Source organism: Ruditapes philippinarum, unplaced genomic scaffold (genome assembly GCF_026571515.1).
Source record: "Ruditapes philippinarum isolate M1 unplaced genomic scaffold, ASM2657151v2 ctg3262_1_1_1_1, whole genome shotgun sequence".
NCBI classification, from domain to species: domain Eukaryota; kingdom Metazoa; phylum Mollusca; class Bivalvia; order Venerida; family Veneridae; genus Ruditapes; species Ruditapes philippinarum.
Window position 1 is genome coordinate 10,171 of NW_026865556.1, and position 20,742 is coordinate 30,912.

The 20,742-nt window shown below is 33.8% G+C and overlaps 1 protein-coding gene across 1 annotated transcript; it reads left to right on the plus strand.

Moving 5' to 3' along the window:
* Positions 1-3,146: 3,146 nt before the first annotated feature.
* LOC132729538 (ubiquitin carboxyl-terminal hydrolase 48-like) lies at positions 3,147-13,695 on the plus strand. Its single transcript, XM_060715316.1, has 4 exons — positions 3,147-3,377; positions 4,573-4,743; positions 6,334-6,416; positions 7,909-13,695. The coding sequence occupies exons 1-4, from the start codon at positions 3,203-3,205 to the stop codon at positions 10,972-10,974; spliced, it is 3,495 nt and encodes a 1,164-aa protein (XP_060571299.1). The 5' UTR covers positions 3,147-3,202; the 3' UTR covers positions 10,975-13,695.
* The last annotated feature ends 7,047 nt before the right edge of the window (positions 13,696-20,742 follow it).

Consider the following 20,742-nt stretch of genomic DNA (forward strand, 5'->3'; position numbering starts at 1 on the left):
ATATTTATAGGTCTTTGTGCCTGCCTAGCAGTCCTTTTCGCACCTGAGCAGTCCTTAGCGGTCCTGCAACTCATCGAAAGCATAAATTCTATCACCAAAATTATATTTTTTCTTACAATAATACATTTTTGTCTATTAACTTACTACCATATATTATAAGAATGTTCTAGGAGGGATTTGAAGGTCCTTTGTGCCTCCCTAGCAGTTGTTATTGCACCTGAGCAGTCCTTAGCGGTCCGACAACTCTTCAAAAACATGAATTTTATCACTATAATGATATTTTTTCCTTAAAATTATACATTTTTTGTCACTAAACATACTACCATGTAATTATAAGAATGCCCTTACAGGTATTTTAAGGTCCTTTGTGCCTCCTTAGGAAATTTTTAAGGTCCCTAGCAGTCCTTTTCGCACCTGAGCAGTCCTTAGCGGTCCGGCAACTCATCGAAAGCATAAATTCTATCACCAAAATTATATTTTTTCTTACAATAATACATTTTTGTCTATTAACTTACTACTATATATTATAAGAATGTTCTAGGAGGGATTTGAAGGTCCTTTGTGCCTCCCTAGCAGTTGTTAGTGCACCTGAGCAGTCCTTAGCGGTCCGACAACTCTTCAAAAACATGAATTTTATCACTAAAATGATATTTTTCTTAAAATTATACATTTTTTTATCACTAAACATACTGCCATGAAATTATAAGAAGGCCCAACAGTTATTTTAAGGTCCTTTGTGGCCTCCCTAGGAAATATTTTATAGGTCTTTGTGCCTGCCTAGCAGTCCTTTTCGCACCTGAGCAGTCCTTAGCGGTCCTGCAACTCATCGAAAGCATAAATTCTATCACCAAAATTATATTTTTTCTTACAATAATACATTTTTGTCTATTAACTTACTACCATATATTATAAGAATGTTCTAGGAGGGATTTGAAGGTCCTTTGTGCCTCCCTAGCAGTTGTTAGTGCACCTGAGCAGTCCTTAGCGGTCCGACAACTCTTCAAAAACATGAATTTTATCACTATAATGATATTTTTCCTTAAAATTATACATTTTTTATCACTAAACATACTACCATGTATTATAAGAATGCCCTTACAGGTATTTTAAGGTCCTTTGTGCCTCCTTAGGAAATTTTTTAAGGTCTTTGTGCCTGCCTAGCAGTCCTTTTCGCAACTGAGCAGTCCTTAGCGGTCCGGCAACTCATCGAAAGTATAAATTCTATCACCAAAATTATATTTTTTCTTACAATAATACATTTTTGTCTATTAACTTACTACCATATATTATAAGAATGTTCTAGGAGGGATTTGAAGGTCCTTTCTGCCTCCCTAGCAGTTGTTAGTGCATCTGAGCAGTCCTTAGCGGTCCGACAACTCTTCAAAAACATGAATTTTATCACTATAATGATATTTTTCCTTAAAATTATACATTTTTTGTCACTAAACATACTACCATGAATTATAAGAATGCCCCAACAGGTATTTTAAGGTCCTTTGTGCCTCCCTAGGAAATATTATAGGTCTTTGTGCCTGCCTAGCAGTCCTTTTTGCACCTGAGCAGTCCTTAGCGGTCCTGCAACTCATCGAAAGCATAAATTCTATCACCAAAATTATATTTTTTCTTACAAATTATACATTTTTGTCTATTAACTTACTACCATATATTATAAGAATGTTCTAGGAGGGATTTGAAGGTCCTTTGTGCCTCACTAGCAGTTGTTAGTGCACCTGAGCAGTCCTTAGCGGTCCGACAACTCTTCAAAAAACATAAATTTTATCACTAAAATGATATTTTTTTCTTAAAATAATGCATTTTTTGTCACTAAACATACTACCTTGTATTATAAGAATACCCTAGGAGGTATTTTTAAGGTCCTTTGTGCCTCCTAGCAGTCTTTTGTGTATCTGAGCAGTCCTTAGCGGTCCGACAACTCATAAAATTTTCAACAAAATCATATTTTTTCTTAAAATTATAATTTTTTTTTCACTTAAAATAATACCATGTAATATAAGAATAGCCTAGGAGGTATTTTAAGGTCCTTTGTGCCTCTTTAGTAGTCCTTTGTGGCTCCTTAGCAGTCCTTAGCAGTCCTTAGCGGTCCTTAGCAGTCCTTAGCAGTGTTTAGTAGGACCCAATTTATCGTGGGTCTAAGTCTAAGACCTAAACTGGCATAGATGAAATTTACATAAAATTTCTAGATAGTGATTTTTTTGCACTTAACACAGAAAAATGTCCCTTTTACTTAAGACATTATGAACATGAAACATCATATCTATTAATCTGAAAAATGCACGAAGCTTTTATCTGTTTGTGAATGCTGACCTCCTGAACAACATACTTTCTTGTATTATCTGGTAATTTTATTTTTTTGCTGAAGGCTGGTCGATATGCAATGATTTTCTTCAACAAATCACCTCAAATCATTAGTGCCACTCTTAAGTGTTTTTTAAGTAGTCCAACTAAATGTACCGTGTGACAAGATATTGTGTTATTTTGTGTCGGGGCAATATCTTACCTCTCTTATTAAGTTTTACTGGTCGGGGACCATCAACCGGACACTTTTTGAACATTTTTCTGTACATATTTCATAATTTTTAACATAGAGACCTAAAAATTGACACAGTTCAGCTAGGTTCTTGTCCTAACTAACAAACAAGTTTGTTTATTTCTGATTGCATTGACACTTATTTCTGAGGCTCGACAAGGAAGGTATCAAAATTACCTAAATTGTCTACACTACAGTACCATGTGTCCGGACAGATATGTACATGACATGATTTAATTCAGATTAAAGCTTGGGTGTTTTGATTTTGATTTTTAACATGATAAACAATATTCTATTGTTTACTCAGCAAATGATTATAGCTGGTATATGAGGTCAGGCATTGCTTTCTTGACCCCCAAATTTCAACGTCAACATTTTTGAAATGGACATTAAAATATTACCATTTAGGGAGGTTGAAATAAAATTATTTACTTAATTTTAGAAGAAACATGCATTTATTGTTGATAAAAAAGTAACTGACATTTTTTTTTTTTTACCACTGAACAGAGAAAATAATAAATTAAGCATTTTAGGGGCCGTCCGGGTTTGGTGGTTGTCAGGTTTTGGTGGTCCTCAACCAGTAGTCTGATAATTACATTGATCATGATTATTCATGAGTCTGTTTTGTTTCAGGATTGATAACTTGGTGACAAAATGCCTCAAAAACCAACGTTAGATAAACAATGTTGGCAATGGGCTGAGACCACTGACCCAGAAGATGTGAATCTTAGCAATGTGAGGTCTGCTTATAGGCTAAATCTACCAAACTGTAAGCTTGGTGCCTGCAAAAGACAGTGTAAAGGAAATCCATATTGTGTGAACTGCATAGGTTAGTGTTGACATCATGAAACTAATTACATGTATTATATTCTATGATTTTACTATGAACAGAGATGTAGATAACTATCTACATGTATGTCTCTGCTATGAAATACATGCTGTGTCCTTAGATAGAAAAGTTAGTGATTTTCACCAAAAAAAGAATTTATTCTAAAGAGGCTTGGTAAGAATAAAAATATTCATTGAAACTACCAGGTTTCAATTATGTCTTTACCATGTTTGTACAGTTTTAAAAAGTGTTTAAATTGAGTCCCTTTCTTAAAAAGTGCTTAAAAATGTAAAAAAGAAATTGCTTAAAAATGTAAAAAGTGCTTAAAAGTCCTTGAATTTGATTACTGTCTTGAAAAGTGCATAAAAAGTACTTAAATTTGCTGAAAATATGCTTGAAATTGATTGAATGACATAGTGTCGATAAAAATCAATAGTTAACAAAATAAAAAAAATGATCCAATTTAGTATCAAAATCAAAGAAATGTTTAATCAACATATGTAACAGTAAGTGGACAAATTGCAGTTGTTTTGAACTAACTTGTATTTGATGCACCCTTTGTTGTTCTTCTATAAAACCTTAAAATTTTTGCCAGAAAATGTGTATAATTTAAGAAAAAATGGTGAATAAACTATCCATCTTAGGTTGAATATTTTGTCGATATATGTGCAACAAATGTGAAAAAGTGCTTATAATGTCCTTGAATTTTGGCACTGGATGTCTGTATGAACCCTGCTTTATATCTTTCTGTTCTTCTCTGAAGTATAAATTCAAAGAACAAAAAGACAAATTGACTGGAGCATGAAAAAATAAAACTATTTCAGTCAAAAACCTAAAAATTGATGAGTTGTTACATTTCAACTTTTTAACTCCAAAATTATGTGACATTTCAGCACCAATATTCATGATTTGATGTCCCTGTAAAAATAACATAATATTTGAGCCGCGTCACGACAAAACCAATATAGTGCCTTTGCGACCAGCATGGATCCAGACCAGCCTGCGCATCCGTGCAATCTAATCAGGAGCCATGCTGTTTGCTATCAGTTTCTCTACTTGTTATAAGGTTCTGATAGCGAACAGCATGGATCCTTATTAGACTGCGCGGATGCGCAGGCTGGTCTGGATCCTTGCTGGTCGCAAACACACTATGTTGGTTTTGTCGTGATGTGGCTCATTTCTATTATTTAAAAAGGTGAGAAGGTATGGTTTGGTAAGATTGAGGATAGTAGCTGGCATGATGTTCAAGATCCCAGTGAGGAGAGGAGAAAACCTGGAATGTTTGTTGGACTAAAAAATCTAGGTGCTACATGCTATGTGAATACTTTCCTACAGTTATGGTTCCACAATGAAACAGTTAGGAAAGGTAAATGTTTTGTTATATTTTCTGCTGTATAGTAAACTTCACAATGCAGCCGTAGTTACAGCTGACATATAAAAATCTGTTTTGTGGTATAGTTTCCTGAAAGAGAAATTTGTTGCTACAGTCAGAGTTATGGTGTTGTGGGGGGGGGGGGGTCCTGATGCCATTGCTGTCATTTATTTATATAATTTTTTTAATTTCTAAATGGATTGACCGCTTACTTGGACACAACAACTCTGGAAAAGACTTGCAAGTGGCATGATGTTCGTAAATTAAATTGTCATAACTTTGTTATTTTCTTTAGGATTTGTTTCATATATACATGTAATTGTCAAAACAACACTTATGACAAAACCTACATGTTGAATGATTTAAAGTTGCAGGGATTTTTTCCAGGATTTTGGGAACACGACCCATACCCATGGAACTGGGAATTTCAGCAGTGTTTTGTTAAAAATTGGGAAAAAATGCATGACTGAAATTTTGCAGGGATTAAATGGATGCAAACAATTACTGTCTATGATGGCATCTTCAAAGATTTAAGCACTATTACAGTGAAAAAGCCCTTATTTGCGAAGATTTTAAAATCTTTATACAATATTTTTATTTTGTAACTTTCAATTGGGAATTTTTCCCTGTGGATTGGGAAAATGATATACTATTTTCCATTGGGAATATGACCATATAAGGCTATAAAATAAGCCAAAAAAAAATCTCTAAGTTGACATTGACCTTAAAATGAAATTGACTGTCAAGGTCAAGTTAATGAATTTAACATAAATTGTAATACATTTGTTATTTATTAATGTATCGGACATACATGTATACTGGTACCTGGATGCTAACAACAAAACTGACATGTTGAAAATTTCAGGTTTGATTCTCTTAAAATGACCTTGACCATGAAGGTCAAATTATTGAATTTTACTGAAATTGTTAGAAATTTATCATTTATTTTAGGACTTGCTTCCTACTTAATCAAAACAACACTTTGAGACTACAAATACATTGAATAATTCAAAAATGATCTTGACCTTAAGATGTCCATGATAATCAAGGTAAAATAATTCAATTTTGCCTTCACTGTCAGTGATAAGTTTGTTCTTTTTTCAGTTTTTGTACATTTGACAAAAACACTTATTGCAAAACTGACATGATGAATATTCAAGTTTGACCTTCATGTGATACTGACTCTCATTGTCAAGTTGTTGTTTTTATTTTTCTGAAATTGCTTTACCTTTGTTATTGATGGAAAGATTTTATGCATACTGGCTAAAAAACTAAGGTGTCCTTAGTCTGTAAATGGCCTTGATGTCAAGGTCAAGAACTTTTAATTCAATTCTGTACAAGGAAATTATCTTTTCTCTCTGCAATGTTCTTCCTCCTATGACTGTGTTTGCCTTTAGAAATTATAAAAAGTTGAGTGTGGCCGGGCTTGGCGGTGGCACTTGTCCCTGGGCAGCTAACACTCAGTGCAAAGAATATCAGACATTTTAAGTGTATTTCAAATCAATTAGATGTAAGTTTTTATATAAGCTCATTTTGAATTATTTGTAATTATAAGTTTATTTCATATAATTTGTTATGTTACAGGTATATATAAATGGAGGGAAATTTGGGGTAACAACACAACTGTAGATCAGTGGAAGCCAACCTCTGTCTGTGGTCATCTTCAGGTGAGAAACTTTTTTTAGGTTCTTTCATGTCCGAATTTTTAAGATTATTTCAAGATTTAATCTTTAACCAATTACCAGATATATACGCCTTTCTACGCCTTTTTCACCCCTCCCCCCCCTTTTGCTTTCTCAAATGGTGAAAAAATGCCTCATTTAGGCCCCCAAACACTTGTTTTTGTTTGAGAAAATTTTGGACTTGTGAGAGACTAAAAATGACCCCAGGTCCATCATAAGGTAACGTGTAACCAATGCTGAAAAGCCTTTGACTCTATCTCAATCCATTGAGAAGTGGCAGCACTTTTAAATCAATTTTGATGGAAAAAATTAACACAAAATAGTGTTTTTTGGCAATTTTGAGATGTCCCCTAGTTGCCATGGTAACAGAAAATTTTAGACTGAGCATGTCGTTACAAAGGCAATGGTCCAGTCAACATTTGTGCCAAGTTTGATTAGTATTGAAGCAGTTTTTATAGTTTTATAGCAACTTGAACTTGTAACGGGAGACTTTTCAATGAAAACGGCCATTTTTCATAAAATGCTCAAATGAAAAAAATAAAAAAATCTACAATACAGCAATTTTTCTTCAAAATTATATGTTAGGCCATGTTTTAACATGGAAAAACTCGATTTTGGGTATTTTCAGGTATTTTCGTCATTTTCTGTTAACCCATTACCAGATATATACGCCTTTCTACGCCTTTTTCACCCCCTCCCCCCCTTTTGCTTTCTAAAATGGTGAAAAAATGCCTCATTTAGGCCCCCAAACACTTGTTTTTGTTTGAGAAATGTTGTTACATGCATCTCTTTGATTTGACTGATGTTATTTCAAGATTTATTTTTTTAGGTCATTTTGATATATGGAAAACAAATCTGTAAGCAGGTGTTTTTTTCAGGCCCATCATTTTGTTCTTGATTAAATTTGGAGAAGGAATAGGTTCTGGAATGTTTTAGATTTAAATCATCTTTTACAACAGAAAGAGAAAGAAATAACTAACTGCTGGGGTCAAAGTATTCCGTGACATTTTGATAAAACTCTGACTAACTTGTAATGGCAGCTGATGGTCATGTCTATACATGTACATGTAGATACAAAGTTATAAAGCTGTAGAAATACATAAATGTCAACCCTGATGGACCCAAGACTGACTAGCCTGTGTCACTAGTATAGAGTAAGGTCAATGTACTTGTCAGTGCAGTCTGACCAAACTTTATACTGTTGGATGACTAATTTTTACCTTGATAATCCAAAATTGAAAAGGAATGTTCCAAAAATAAAAGCTGGACAAATCTGTTTAAGTTTAACAGGTTCAGGGTTAAAATTGTATTATTAAACATAATGTAGCATTCTGAGGACATACATGTAGTTCAAATTGATTAATTGATTTTAATGAATATCTTTATTATTTAAGCAAACATGATTTATTATAAAATGTTAGATATCATATTTATAATGTAAATATCATATTATTATATAGTTTGGTGTATGTTTTAGGTTATATTTGGATTACTAGAGCTGTCAAAGAGACGTTACATTGATCCGAGTGAGTTTATCAAACACCTTGGCCTTGATGCTGGTCTTCAGCAAGATGCCCAAGAATTCTCTAAACTGTTCTTATCTGTGTTAGAAGAAAACATTCTCCAGGGCAACACCACCAATGTCATTAAAGATCAATTCTGCGGAAACTATGCTTATGTTACAAGATGTAGTAACTGCAATAATTCGTCGGAGCGCATGTCGGAATTCTATGAGTTAGATCTCAATATACAAGGACACAAATCTCTAGCTGAATCTTTAAAAGGTTTTCTTGAGGTAGAGAAACTTGAAGGAGATAATAAATACATGTGCAGCAAATGTAATGAAAAACAAGATGCCACGCGAGCCATTGAATTAAAAAGCTTGCCACCTGTTCTGAATCTTCAGCTACTGAGGTTTGTTTTTGATATTAAAACTGGTTCCAAAAAGAAGTTGAATAGCTGTATACAGTTTCCGGATGTGCTGGATATGACAGAATATTTACCTGAAAATCAGAATGCAATTTATGACCTGAATGCCGTGTTAATTCACCGAGGTCCATCCGCATACAGTGGTCATTATGTGGCTCATATAAAAGGAAAAGACAGTCAGAATTGGTTCAAATTTAATGATGAAGAAATTGAGAAAATTAAAGGTAAAAATCTTCAATTAGGCAGTGAGGAAGACTTGGAGGGGAAAAAACAGAAATCACCCCGCATTCCAAAGGGACATCACTCTTCTAAGAATGCTTATATGTTAGTTTATACAAGACGGCCTCCCTCTACCTGTAACAGTGTTGAAGCAGAAACCTCAAAATCAGAAAACATTCTATCCAGTCAAACAAAAGAAGAAATAAGTTATAATAATGTTTCATCTTCAACCAGTGAAAACTCAATGTTTAAGACTGAAATACAAAGTGACCTGTCAGCCTCAAAGTCTGACGAAGCCTTGAAAAAAATTGAAAGAGAAATGATTGATTCTGTTCCAGAAAGTGATAGTGAAAAAAGTTCTAGTAAAAATTGTATAACAAATTCAGTTTTAGCTGATACTAAAAAATTGATTCCAAACTATGTTGTTAAGTTTGTTGAAAAAGACAATGAAGAATTTGAAAAATGGGTGAATGAAATGAACTCTATGAAAGAAGAGAACATTGCAAAAGGTCAAGAGAAGCAAGAGACTGTTAAAGCAATATATAAGGACTTATCTTATAGTGGAGACAGCTGGGATGAATTTGAATGGATCCCTATGAACTGGTTGACAAAATGGTTGAACGATCCTGCAACAGCCCCACCCATTAAGCTCTCCTCTTCCCTTTGCAGTCATGGCAAACTTTGTCCGGATCAGTCATTGAAAATGAAATGTGTGTCAGAGAAAGGGGCCAGTCAATTGATCAGTATCTATGGAGGTGAGGTAAGATTGAAAGGTGATGAGTCATTGTGCTTTAAGTGCATTCAACAAAAATGTAATTTGATAAGAACTAAACAATTAATTGTTGAAGACGATAAATTCATATCAGGCAAGATGAAAACAAACTTTGCAGCAGAAAAATGTTACTGGGTTGGGAAAGGTTCTTTCAGAAGTTGGAGAAGATTAGCTGTTGAATTGCTTACAGATTCTGAAGGGAAAATTGATGAAAATGGTGAAGCTGGACATAATGAGTTAAATCTTGAAAACGGTGAATTAGAAAATCATATTGATTCGAATATTGGTGAAAATATTCCGGGAAATGTACAGTCTGAATCCAGTCTTGGTGCAACTAATGAGATCTTTGAAGATGTAAGAAAAGTGAAAAGTGAGTCAAACATTGACAAGAGATCTGAGGTCAGGGATGCAAACAGTGGGAAAAAGAATGTAGACAATGTAATGGGTGACAATGATGAAGATTCTTTACAGTTTAATGAAGATTTATTATGTGAGGAACACGGTGGCCTTGATCCAGATATAAACTGTCGAAAAGCTGTTCCAGAATGTGTTTGGCTGAGGCTCAAACATTACTTTCCAAATTGTGCTGAGTTTGAAATAACCAGTCCATCTTGTGTAAAATGTACAGAGAATATTGAGGAAGATAATAAGTGGAAAGAAATGAATCGGCAACTAGCAGCCACTCAGAAAGCAGCCTTACTAGATTTGTTTCATGACAGAAAGAGACCTACAGCTATACATCCGGTTGATGGTACTTTTGTACTCAGTACAGAATTTGTGAACTCTTGGAGACAGTTTGTTAGAGACCCATTAAAAAATGAACCTCCTTGTAAAGTTGTAAATGAACTTTTACTATGTGAACATAACGGATTCTTGTTTCCCCCTGCTGAGCATGGCTCTTTTAAATCTGATGATAAAATTACATATATCACTGCAGATGAATGGAGACAAGTAACCTCTTTGTTTAGTTTTGACAATGAAATAACATTAGTGACATATGAAGAGAATGGTAAGAAAGAGATTCTTACACTGCCTAATGTATGCAATGAGTGTCTGTTGAAAAGACTGAGTTATGAGGAGAGTGAACTGTTTGAGTATGAGAAAGGAATAATTTATGTAAGAAAGCATCAAAAGTTGGAGAAAATTATAGAAAACTCCAATGAAAACAGTGATTCGAACCAAGATGATCCTGAGTTTAGTGAGAAATCAGCTCCAGGTTCAGGTAGGAAGAGGCATAATGCTAGTGAGGGAATTGTCACGGAACCACCGGAGAAGGTGATGAAAAATGGGAATGGTAGTAAGATTGTGAGGAAAAGTCAGAGGCACAGGAGGGCTAGGGGCGAGAAGGAAGTGATCATGTCGTCAAAGCAGACTCTTAAGGACTTGAAACTAAAGATCATGGGGCTTTTCTCAGTGCCTCCGTTTGATCAGAATCTTTATGTTGATGGTAGATTGCTAGATGAAAATGACCGCAGTTTGTGTGACTTGAGGGTTGCCTCTGGCTCTGTAATTGATCTCATTGCTGATGAGCCACAGGAAGAACCGAGCTTCATGGAAGAGTTTGTGAAAGAATCAGGAATGCCGGAATCTGGATTCAAGGGAACAAATTTATTAAGTGCATAATGTACTATTTATTATTATTATTTTCATTATAATGTAAGACATTGTTACATTTACATAATTACACTGTGTATCATTATGATATATTGACAGATATCATTACCAGCTGATACAAGCTGTTCAAGTCTTTACTTACTTAGTGGTTTGTGCCATTTTTCTGCTGGATATGTAAATATTGGTAGTATGAAAGTGCAACCTACTAGACTAGGGCAAAATAGATTTTTTTTGTGTGCTGTGTTATTTATTGTTAGAATTATGTAGAATTAAACATTTTTGACACTTCATCATTAAGGTTCATTTAGGAATGATGTAAGTTTGCACATTGTGCATGTTTTGCTTGAATGTTTTTAAGTCAAACCAACAATGTTACAGTCATATGGGGACTTTCCAGCTGTACTAGTTGATGACGACCTTGGGTGCCCCTTCATGCATTATTTCAGGCATGAGCTGGCACCTGAGTAAAACCACAGACCATCTGTAAGCTAGCAGGATATGAAAAAGTCAGAATTCACAGATGGGACTCGAACCCACAGCAGTGAGGAGTGAGTGATTTGAAGTCAGCAGCTCTTGCCCCTCACAGCTGTACTTAATATTGACAGACTAGGGCTACCTGTATAGAGTCACTCCATACCTATTTCAGTATTTGCATTCTCGCCAGACTATTTTAATGCTTGCTGGTTTGTCATATTTTGATATTTAAGTCCATTAACCTTTTCTATGCCAATTTTCTTAAATGGACCCCTCTGTCTTTCAATCACGACAAAACCATTCATCATTTAAGGTATAATTTTGAAATAAGTACTTACTTAATGGCGAACTGTGCTGTATGGATGTACCAGCTGTTGTATTTGGTCTGCACTGGTTGCATTGGTAGAATTTATTGCGATAGGGGTTGAACTTAGTGGACTGTTCCAAATTCAAAACAAGACCTGACCATTCCATAAATAAGTTGTGCAAGGGTTTAGGAAAGTGTGATTTCGTTCAAATTTTAATCTTAAGAGTTGTTAGGGTATTAGAATATTTGAAGGATTTCTTGGCACTATTTCTTGCCTTGTTCTGCAAGTATTTTATTTACTATAGTAACTTTGTAGAATTATGTTAAGCATTTTAGAGTTTCTAAGGTATCTTTGCTTTAATTTCTGTTTGAGACTATGGCCAGTGAAGGCTGTAAAATGAATTAAGTTATTATGTAAGTCATATTTTTTTATACAAACTTAAGTAGATGATCTTTGTTAATTTTCTGGTAAAAGAGACAGTAATGTTTTTAAGTCTGTCTGGGTTGGTTGTTCATTACTATTATTTTTAATAGCAGTTAGATGTGTACAAGATATCCAAATAGTTACAGTCATGTAATTAACACACGTCATTGCATGGTGAATTTAGAAATTTGTTATCTTCTGGTCAGGTTATCTTGTAATAAATTTGCTAAGTATATTATAGTAACTAACAGGTTGTAGCATTGTTTATTGTACGACATTTTATTGTCAATACCTCTGACTACTGTGTGTGTCACATGTACATATAGACTTTCAAATTGTAAAAAATTACCATTGAATATATTGTATGGAACATATTTTTGTCTGCTAACTGTGCTAGTTAATATAATACACTCATACTGTATTTGTGCTAATTAATTTATGTATTGTTTTTTTTAGCTCACCTAAGCACTAAGTGAGCTTTGTTGATTACCCTGTGTCTGTTGTGTATTATGATTGATTTTGAACTGGACTGGTAATTTACATGTATAAGTGTATTACATGTAACTGCACAACAAATTATGACATTTATGACCTTACTATCAGGTGAGCAATAAAGGATAGTCATGGCACTCTTGTTAAATGCATGTAATCTTAAGTCTTTATTTATTGAACCAAGGTTATTTAATTGTGTGTTCCTTTTTAAAGGGTTAGTACTTCTGACAATACAAAATGATTTAAAGAAATTCAAAGCCTATGCCACAAGTAACAAGCAAAGCTATCTGGCACATTCGTACAATCTGGTTGGTTTCTAGAATGATATAGCATAGGCTAAAGATTTATAAAGTTATATCTTGAAATCCTTTTAACTACTTATACATGTAGTAGGATCTTTTTCAAAAGGGTTGAGGCATCAGAATTGCAGCCACCATTTATCCCTGTGTGATCATTAGAGGAGACATAGTTTTGACCCCTGGTGTTGCTTTATGTTTGTAACACCCAAGGTTAGGCAAAATTATCTTTCCTGCTTCGGAGACTTATCACCTAAATTGTGTTGTTGCAGCGTAAAACCAAACCAAACAAAACAAACCTTTTCAAAATTCCATTACTTAAATTTAGCCCATTTACAGTTAGCTTTTCACTATTATGTGATCTTTGTTATCAAAATAATGATACATATTAAACAAACTTATGGTAAGGTTAATTTCAGCAGTATTTTTTCCGGAATTAGTTTGTATTCTATCATTTATTTCTTTCAATATATGCAGATATCAGCATAAATATGATAGCTTTAATACTTGAATTTGCCGCAAAATGAAATAGACCATGTACAATTGTAATTTATCTGAAAAGAAATGTTTTGGGCAAATGTTATAGATTTTAAAAGCTGACTTGCTCCTGTAAGAAAGTGTTAATTAATTAAAGTATTAAATTGATGTATAAATCCAATTGAGAAAAATGTGAAATTGCTCAAATAAGATCATATTCTGTCCTATTATTGAACAATGTTTGCATTTTAAGATTATTTGAGATGAATTGTTTTATATAGCATAGCCTTATATAAGTATGTTACATGTAAGTATAAAAGTGCCTGCTCAGTAATTTGAAGTATATATTAAGAATGTTATAATGAACTTGTTATAGATCTGCTGTAGAATTGTAAATTTCCAATTACTCATATGATTTTCATTCAAGACCTTTAATCTACAGTGTACAAAGAACTTCCATTCTTTAAAGTAACTCAAATAAAAATAGTTAAAACTTGTTGCAAAAATTGACCAAATCTTCAAAAGTTTGGATATTGGAAAAAAGAGGGTACTTTCGCTATGCAACCAGAAATGTACAGCAGTTGAACTTTGTTATTGATACAGTTATATTTTAGGAATTTGAATATGTAAGCAGCAATATAGTGCTCTGTTTCACCAGAATAAAGCAAGGTTAGCCTTTACCTCAACTGTAAGTCTTCTTACCAGACCATATACTTCAAGGGTTGACAGCAAAACTGCAGTAACTTATACGAAATAATAAAGGATTTACAACAGTTTTGCCATCAACCCTTGTCATGTGTGCTGGTTGCTACTTAATTTGATGTTTTTTGTTATTGATTTTGTTAACAGATAACAGATTAAATAGACAGTTCAAGTTTAAAAGAAGGGCTAGTTCATTGTACAAAATACAGTGTATAGAAAAGTAAGGATGCAGTCAATGCATTTAAAGAACGTGTTCAGTGATATTGCCCTGTTGTTGTTTTTAGATATCAATGGTTAAATTATGTTTATTAGAAGTAAAATATTGGAAATGACAGCTCAGGCTTTCTATCAGGAAACAGTTGATTGTCTTCTAGGTTGGTGTATACATGACTTTCTTGATCTCTGAAATAGGGGAAATCAACTATTGTTTATTAAAACAGAGAATGATAAAAATGGAAGACCAGTCTCACATTGGTGCTTGGTTATTATTGGTCAATTTCAAACTTGATTTTTAAATTGGCCAATCAAATGATCCAGTATAAGACTGGTCCTCTTGTTAAAGTTCCTTTGTCTTTGAGCCAGTCCACCAAACTATACATGTATTATTTTTGTAATTTATTTATTTAGACATTTTTTTACACTTATTTGCATGGTATAGAAATATAAATTTGCAGAAATATGTTGTTCATTTTATATGTTGTATATTTGTTTGTAAAAAAGTCATTGTCATAAAGTTCATCTATCTCATTGTTTTGTTATGTGTAATACAGTACAAAAGAAGGAAAAAATGGGAAGAATAAAAGGAAAATTATTGATAAAATAAAGACCTTCTATGCTTACTTGTATTATTGGGAAAAATGAATGGGTAACCTATGGTTACTGAAATTAAAAAAGAAAGACCCACCATGGCTTGTTTTGACTCTTCTGTTTAACAAACATTTGAGCCGCACCATGACAAAACCAACATAGTGCGTTTACGACCAGCATGGATCCAAACCAGCATGCGCTAGGGTTTGTAAGGAAACAGCATGGATCCTGATAAATCTACTCAATTCATGTACAGTAAGATGAATGTATTTAGATGCACAATAATACATCTGGAGTGAAAAACGCACAAACATACATGTAGATTTATATAACTTGCATTGAATTTTCATATATCATATACTTTCAACATATGCCTGACCTTAATTTAAAACTACTATTAAAATTATGAAGGAAAAAAAAACAACAAAATTTAGAATATTCTGATTTACATTGTATGACATTAACTTCATTTTATTCAGAATATATTCAAATTCATTTGTTATGTTTTTTACCTCTGTCAGAGATTACATGTTTTAGATATTATATATTTATACAAGAAATATACCACAAACAAAAAACAATCCCAATAATGTTTGGGTGCTTTTTGAAGCAAATTTAGAGCTGTTTTATAAAGCATATTAAGAGTTATTTTAAAAAGCAAATTTAGAGTTTAATAAAGGCAAATTTTAGAGGTGTTTAATAAAGGCAAATTTAGAGGTGTTTAATAAAGGCAAATTTAGAGGTGTTTTATAAAGGCAAATTTAGAGGTGTTTAATAAAGCATATTTAGAAAGGATACATGTTGTACTATTGTATAAGATTGCTATTACAGATATTTGTTCAAAGTAATATGGTTTTATTTTATTGTCTATTCATTCACAAAAAGGCAGCTATTGTAATGAAATGTTTCTTTTTTGTAAAACTAATTACAGTTATGTTTAAGCATTTTACAATTATTAAATCTAAACTTTTTGTGTGCCATTTATGAGTGTTCTTCAGAATTTGTAATGTTTTTAGCTCACCTGTCACAAAGTGACAGGGTGAGCTTTTGTGATCGCTTTTCGTCCGGCGTCCGTCCGTCCGTCGTCCGTCCGTCCGTCGTCCGTCCGTAAACTTTTGCTTTAAATGACATCTCCTCATAAACCACTGAGCCAATTTCATCCAAACTTCACAGGAATGTTCCTTTGGTGGTCACCTTTAAAAATTGTTCAAAGAATTTAATTCCATACAGAACTCTGGTTGCCATGGCAACCGAAAGAAAAATCTTTAAATATCTTCTTTTAAACAACCCTAAGAGCTAGAGCTTAGATATTTGGCATGAAACATCTTCTAATGAGTGTCTACCAAGTTTGTTCAAATAAAAGCCCTGGGGTCAAAATTGGCCCCGCCCCAGGGGGTCATAGATTTTCCCTATATGCATATAGTAAAAACTTAAAAAATCTTTTTTTAAAGAACCCAAAGAGCTAGAGCTAAGATATTTTGCATGAAACATCTTTTAGTGAGTGTCTACCAAGTTTGTTCAAATAAAAGCCCTGGGGTCAAAATTGGCCCCGCCCCGGGGGGTCATTGATTTTCCCTATATGCATATAGTAAAAACTTAAAAAATCTTCTTTTAAAGAACTGTAAGAGCTAGAGCTTAGATATTTGGCATGAAACATCTTCTAGTGAATGTCTACCAAGTTTGTTCAAATAAAATCCCTGGGGTCAAAATTGGCCCGCCCCAGGGGTCATTGATTTTCCCTATATGCATATAGTAAAAACTTAAAAAATCTTCTTTTAAAGAACCCAAAGAGCTAGAGCTAAGATATTTGGCATGAAACTTCTTCTAGTGAGTGTCTACCAAGTTTGTTCAAATAAAAGCCCTGGGGTCAAAATTGGCCCCGCCCCGGGGGGTCATTGATTTTCCCTATATGCATATAGTAAAAACTTAAAAAATCTTCTTTTAAAGAACTGTAAGAGCTAGAGCTTAGATATTTGGCATGAAACATCTTCTAGTGAATGTCTACCAAGTTTGTTCAAATAAAAGCCCTGGGGTCAAAATTGGCCCGCCCCGGGGGTCATTGATTTTCCCTATATGCATATAGTAAAAACTTAAAAAATCTTCTTTTAAATAACCCAAAGAGCTAGAGCTAAGATATTTAGCATGAAACATGTTCTAATGGGTGTCTACCAAGTATGTTCAAATAAAAGCCCTGGGGTCAAAACTGGCCCGCCCAGGGGGTCATTGATTTTCTTGATATGTGTATAGCAAAAACTTAAAAATCTTCTTTGAAAAAACCCAAATAGCTAGAGTTTAGATATTAAGCATAAAACATCTTTAAGTAAATATCTACAAAGTTTGTTCAAATAAAAGCCTGGGGTCAAAACTGGCCCTGCCCCAGGGGTGTCATTGTTTTTAACTATATGTGTATAGTAAAAACTTAAAAATCTTCTTTTAAAAAACCCAATGAGCTAGAACTTAGATGTTTAGCATGAAACATCTTCTTATGGGTATCTACCAAGTTTGTTCAAATAAACAAATAAAAGCCCTTGGGTAAAAATTGGCCCCGGGGGGGGGGGGGGGGGGGCTATATACAGGTGAGCGACCTCAGGGCCATCATGGCCCTCTTGTTTATTTTATTTCAAGTGCTTGCAGGAATTATATGGTAAGAGCCTACGCAGCTAGTTTTTGATTGTGTGTAAATTGACTTTACTCGATTTTCTGCTTCTTTTTACTGTTCTGATATTACAAAATAATAGTTCCAGGCGGAGATTTAGTCAAGACTACTTTTTAAATGTTTGATATACAAAGCCTGATTGACTATTGCAGTGGGTATTTTTAGTAACTTTTATTTTATGGCAAGAGATCTTATCAATGAATTTGTCAATCGGCAAAGTTAATTATCAACACATATTGGCTATATATTTGAATATGCTAGTAAGAACATTTGATGTTCATAATATGTTGTGATAGTTACATTATTTATTGGGGGAAAAGTTTTAAATATAAAATCATTGCCGTTGGTAATTTTAATTAATTTTCATATTCTTGTTGTTTTGCACATGTAATTCCGAAAGTAAGTGGCAGACAATGTCATAGGAAAAAGCTATTTTTCAGCCATGTGAAAAAATACTTTTAAGCTTTGATTTAAAAATATTATGCCAGAACGGTTTAATTAACTTTCTGCATCACTCTGCTGTACCCTCTTATTTATGAAAAAAAGTAATTTTGTTGTATTGTTGTATTGTATAGAAACATATTGATTGTAATTAATATTGTTTACTTGTATGATGCTGGCAGTGCTAATATATGCTAACCCTTATCCTGCTGCTGAATTAATGTGATGGAATAGCCCTGCTTTTAGTTTGGAACAGTTCATATAAAGTTTAAGGGATTTTAATAGAAATATACAAAAATTGATCTTGATTGGGTTTTACGTCACACCAACATAGTATAGGTCATATGGCGACGTTCCAGCTTTACTGATAGAGGGAGATCTCGGATGCTCATCCGTGTATTATTTCAGGCACGAACGGGCACCTGATCTGATGGGTAGAGCCTATAGTCATACTGCACGAAATTTGCAGGCTGGCCTTGCACTATATACTATCTGATGGCAAACGATAATCACATTAGGTTCCAGCAGGTTAAGTGTTAAGAACTTAAGATATATGAGCCGCGTCACGACAAAACCAACATAATGGGTTTGCGACCAGCATGGATCCAGACCAGCCTGCGCATCCGCGCAGTCTGATCAGGATCCATGCTGTTCGTTATCAGTTCCTCTCCTTGTAATAGAGTTGGTTAGCGAACAGCATGGATCCTGATCAGACTGCGCCGATGCGCAGGCTGGTCTGGATCCATGCTGGTCGGAAACCCACTATGTTGGATTTGTCATGACACGGCTCATATAGATTTTACTATATGTATCTTATTTCATTATTTCTGACAACTTACGGTGCCAGATTCTTATTGTCATTATCATTCTAATCTTGTTTTTGATTTAATACAAGTTTTCTCACAGAAGTACGATCATTTGTTTGTTATTTATATGAAATCCAAATGTCAGCAAAAGTTCATGAAACTGGATAATTAGATTACTTAAAAGATACTCTATCTACTCTTTGCTTAATCATGCCTATTAATATTCGAATATTTACGGTAGCTTTACTTGAATTGAAATGGTAATTTCCCTCTTGTTTTGAATTCCGAAGTATTCTGGACTGACCAGTGATGATACTGTAGAAGAAAACACTGAAGTGCGTCAAAACCGAGAACCGACCTTTTGATTGACAGACACGATGGCTATGACAATGAGATCTGTTTTGTCTGTAGACTCAAAAATACATAGACTTATGTAATTACCTGTCTCAGAAATTCAATAAATGGTCATTATTAACGGGTACCTTGTAAAACAAGAAATTTTATTCTTTGGTTGTTATTATGACAACGATTTAGTTTAGTAAGAAGTGATTTAATGTGTGGTTTCTCGGAGCTGGGTTTGGTAGAAATGGATATTAAATTGTGACCAAATTTGGCATTAAAGTCCTGTAAAAAAATATTTGTAATTAATTCTAGAGATATGAAGATAATCTGTTTAGAAACGTGTTAAGTTGACAATGTATTGCGGAATGTGAGCGATTTAGTTCCTAATAATTGCTCGTCGGAAACAGCTCGGTCAGATATCTTAAAGCATTGACTATGGACAAATTTGAATTCAAAGTAGGAAAACTGGATTTTACAAATAAAGACTGAAACTAATTAACCAGTTGCTTAAACAAGCAGGTGATTTCAACACTTTCATTTATATTTCTCCCATCGTCGGAACCCACGGTACACATTCTGTATATACTACATTTAATACATGTTTACGGTAAATGCCTGCAAGTTACATCAGTTTGTATTTGCTGTGATTCATACTTGTACATATCTCGGCCGGTCCTTTATTTCATCCGTAACAGGAACTACCCCAGACAACTCTAAATGACAACTTTGTTGCAAAATTAAATAATATATGACTAAACAATGGTGGATATTTGTCGTATCTAAAATAGCTTACACACTGATTTGAATAATGTCTCGAGATACCTTTGATAAGATAACAAACTATAATTATATCTAATATGAGGCTATCTGTGTAAGTCGATATAATTTAACAATTTAGGTAGGTCAAAGCAGTCTCCCATAACTTTACATAATATTGTAGTTATCTTTACCAAAATTATCTTCCAGTGACTGGGTACAGTTTGGACATACAGCTTTTACCCATGAAGGAAACTTATAATATTATCTGCATACCCGGGTGATAAAAATGATAAAATAATTGGGATTGGAGAAATACCAGTACGTCAAAATGGCTGTCTTAAGATGGTACATGGTTGTTTACATTTTAAAATGCATAGCATTTTTTTGAAAAATAAAATTCCCGCAACAAAGATTAATTGATAGTTCCAGCAATAATTTTTAATATGAGATCCAGTGGTACAGTCATGACACGTTAACCATGATTTAAACAACACTATTCACGATTTAAACAACACTATTTACGAGTTTATAGTACATATTCACGATTCTACAATGCCATTGGAACATACAATATTATTTTAACGAATTTTTTCAACACAACAATACTGTACAAGTCCACATTTTGTAGAATACTTTTAATGATTTGTGCAACACAAATCACTGTATACAAAATAACTATTTGCAAAAACCTATGACTGACATGGAGTTTGACTGAATTATGGCACTTCCGGAACTTATATTAGTTCCAGATTTAAGTTTTGCCTTAAGATGAACCTTGAAAGTTACTGGAGGCA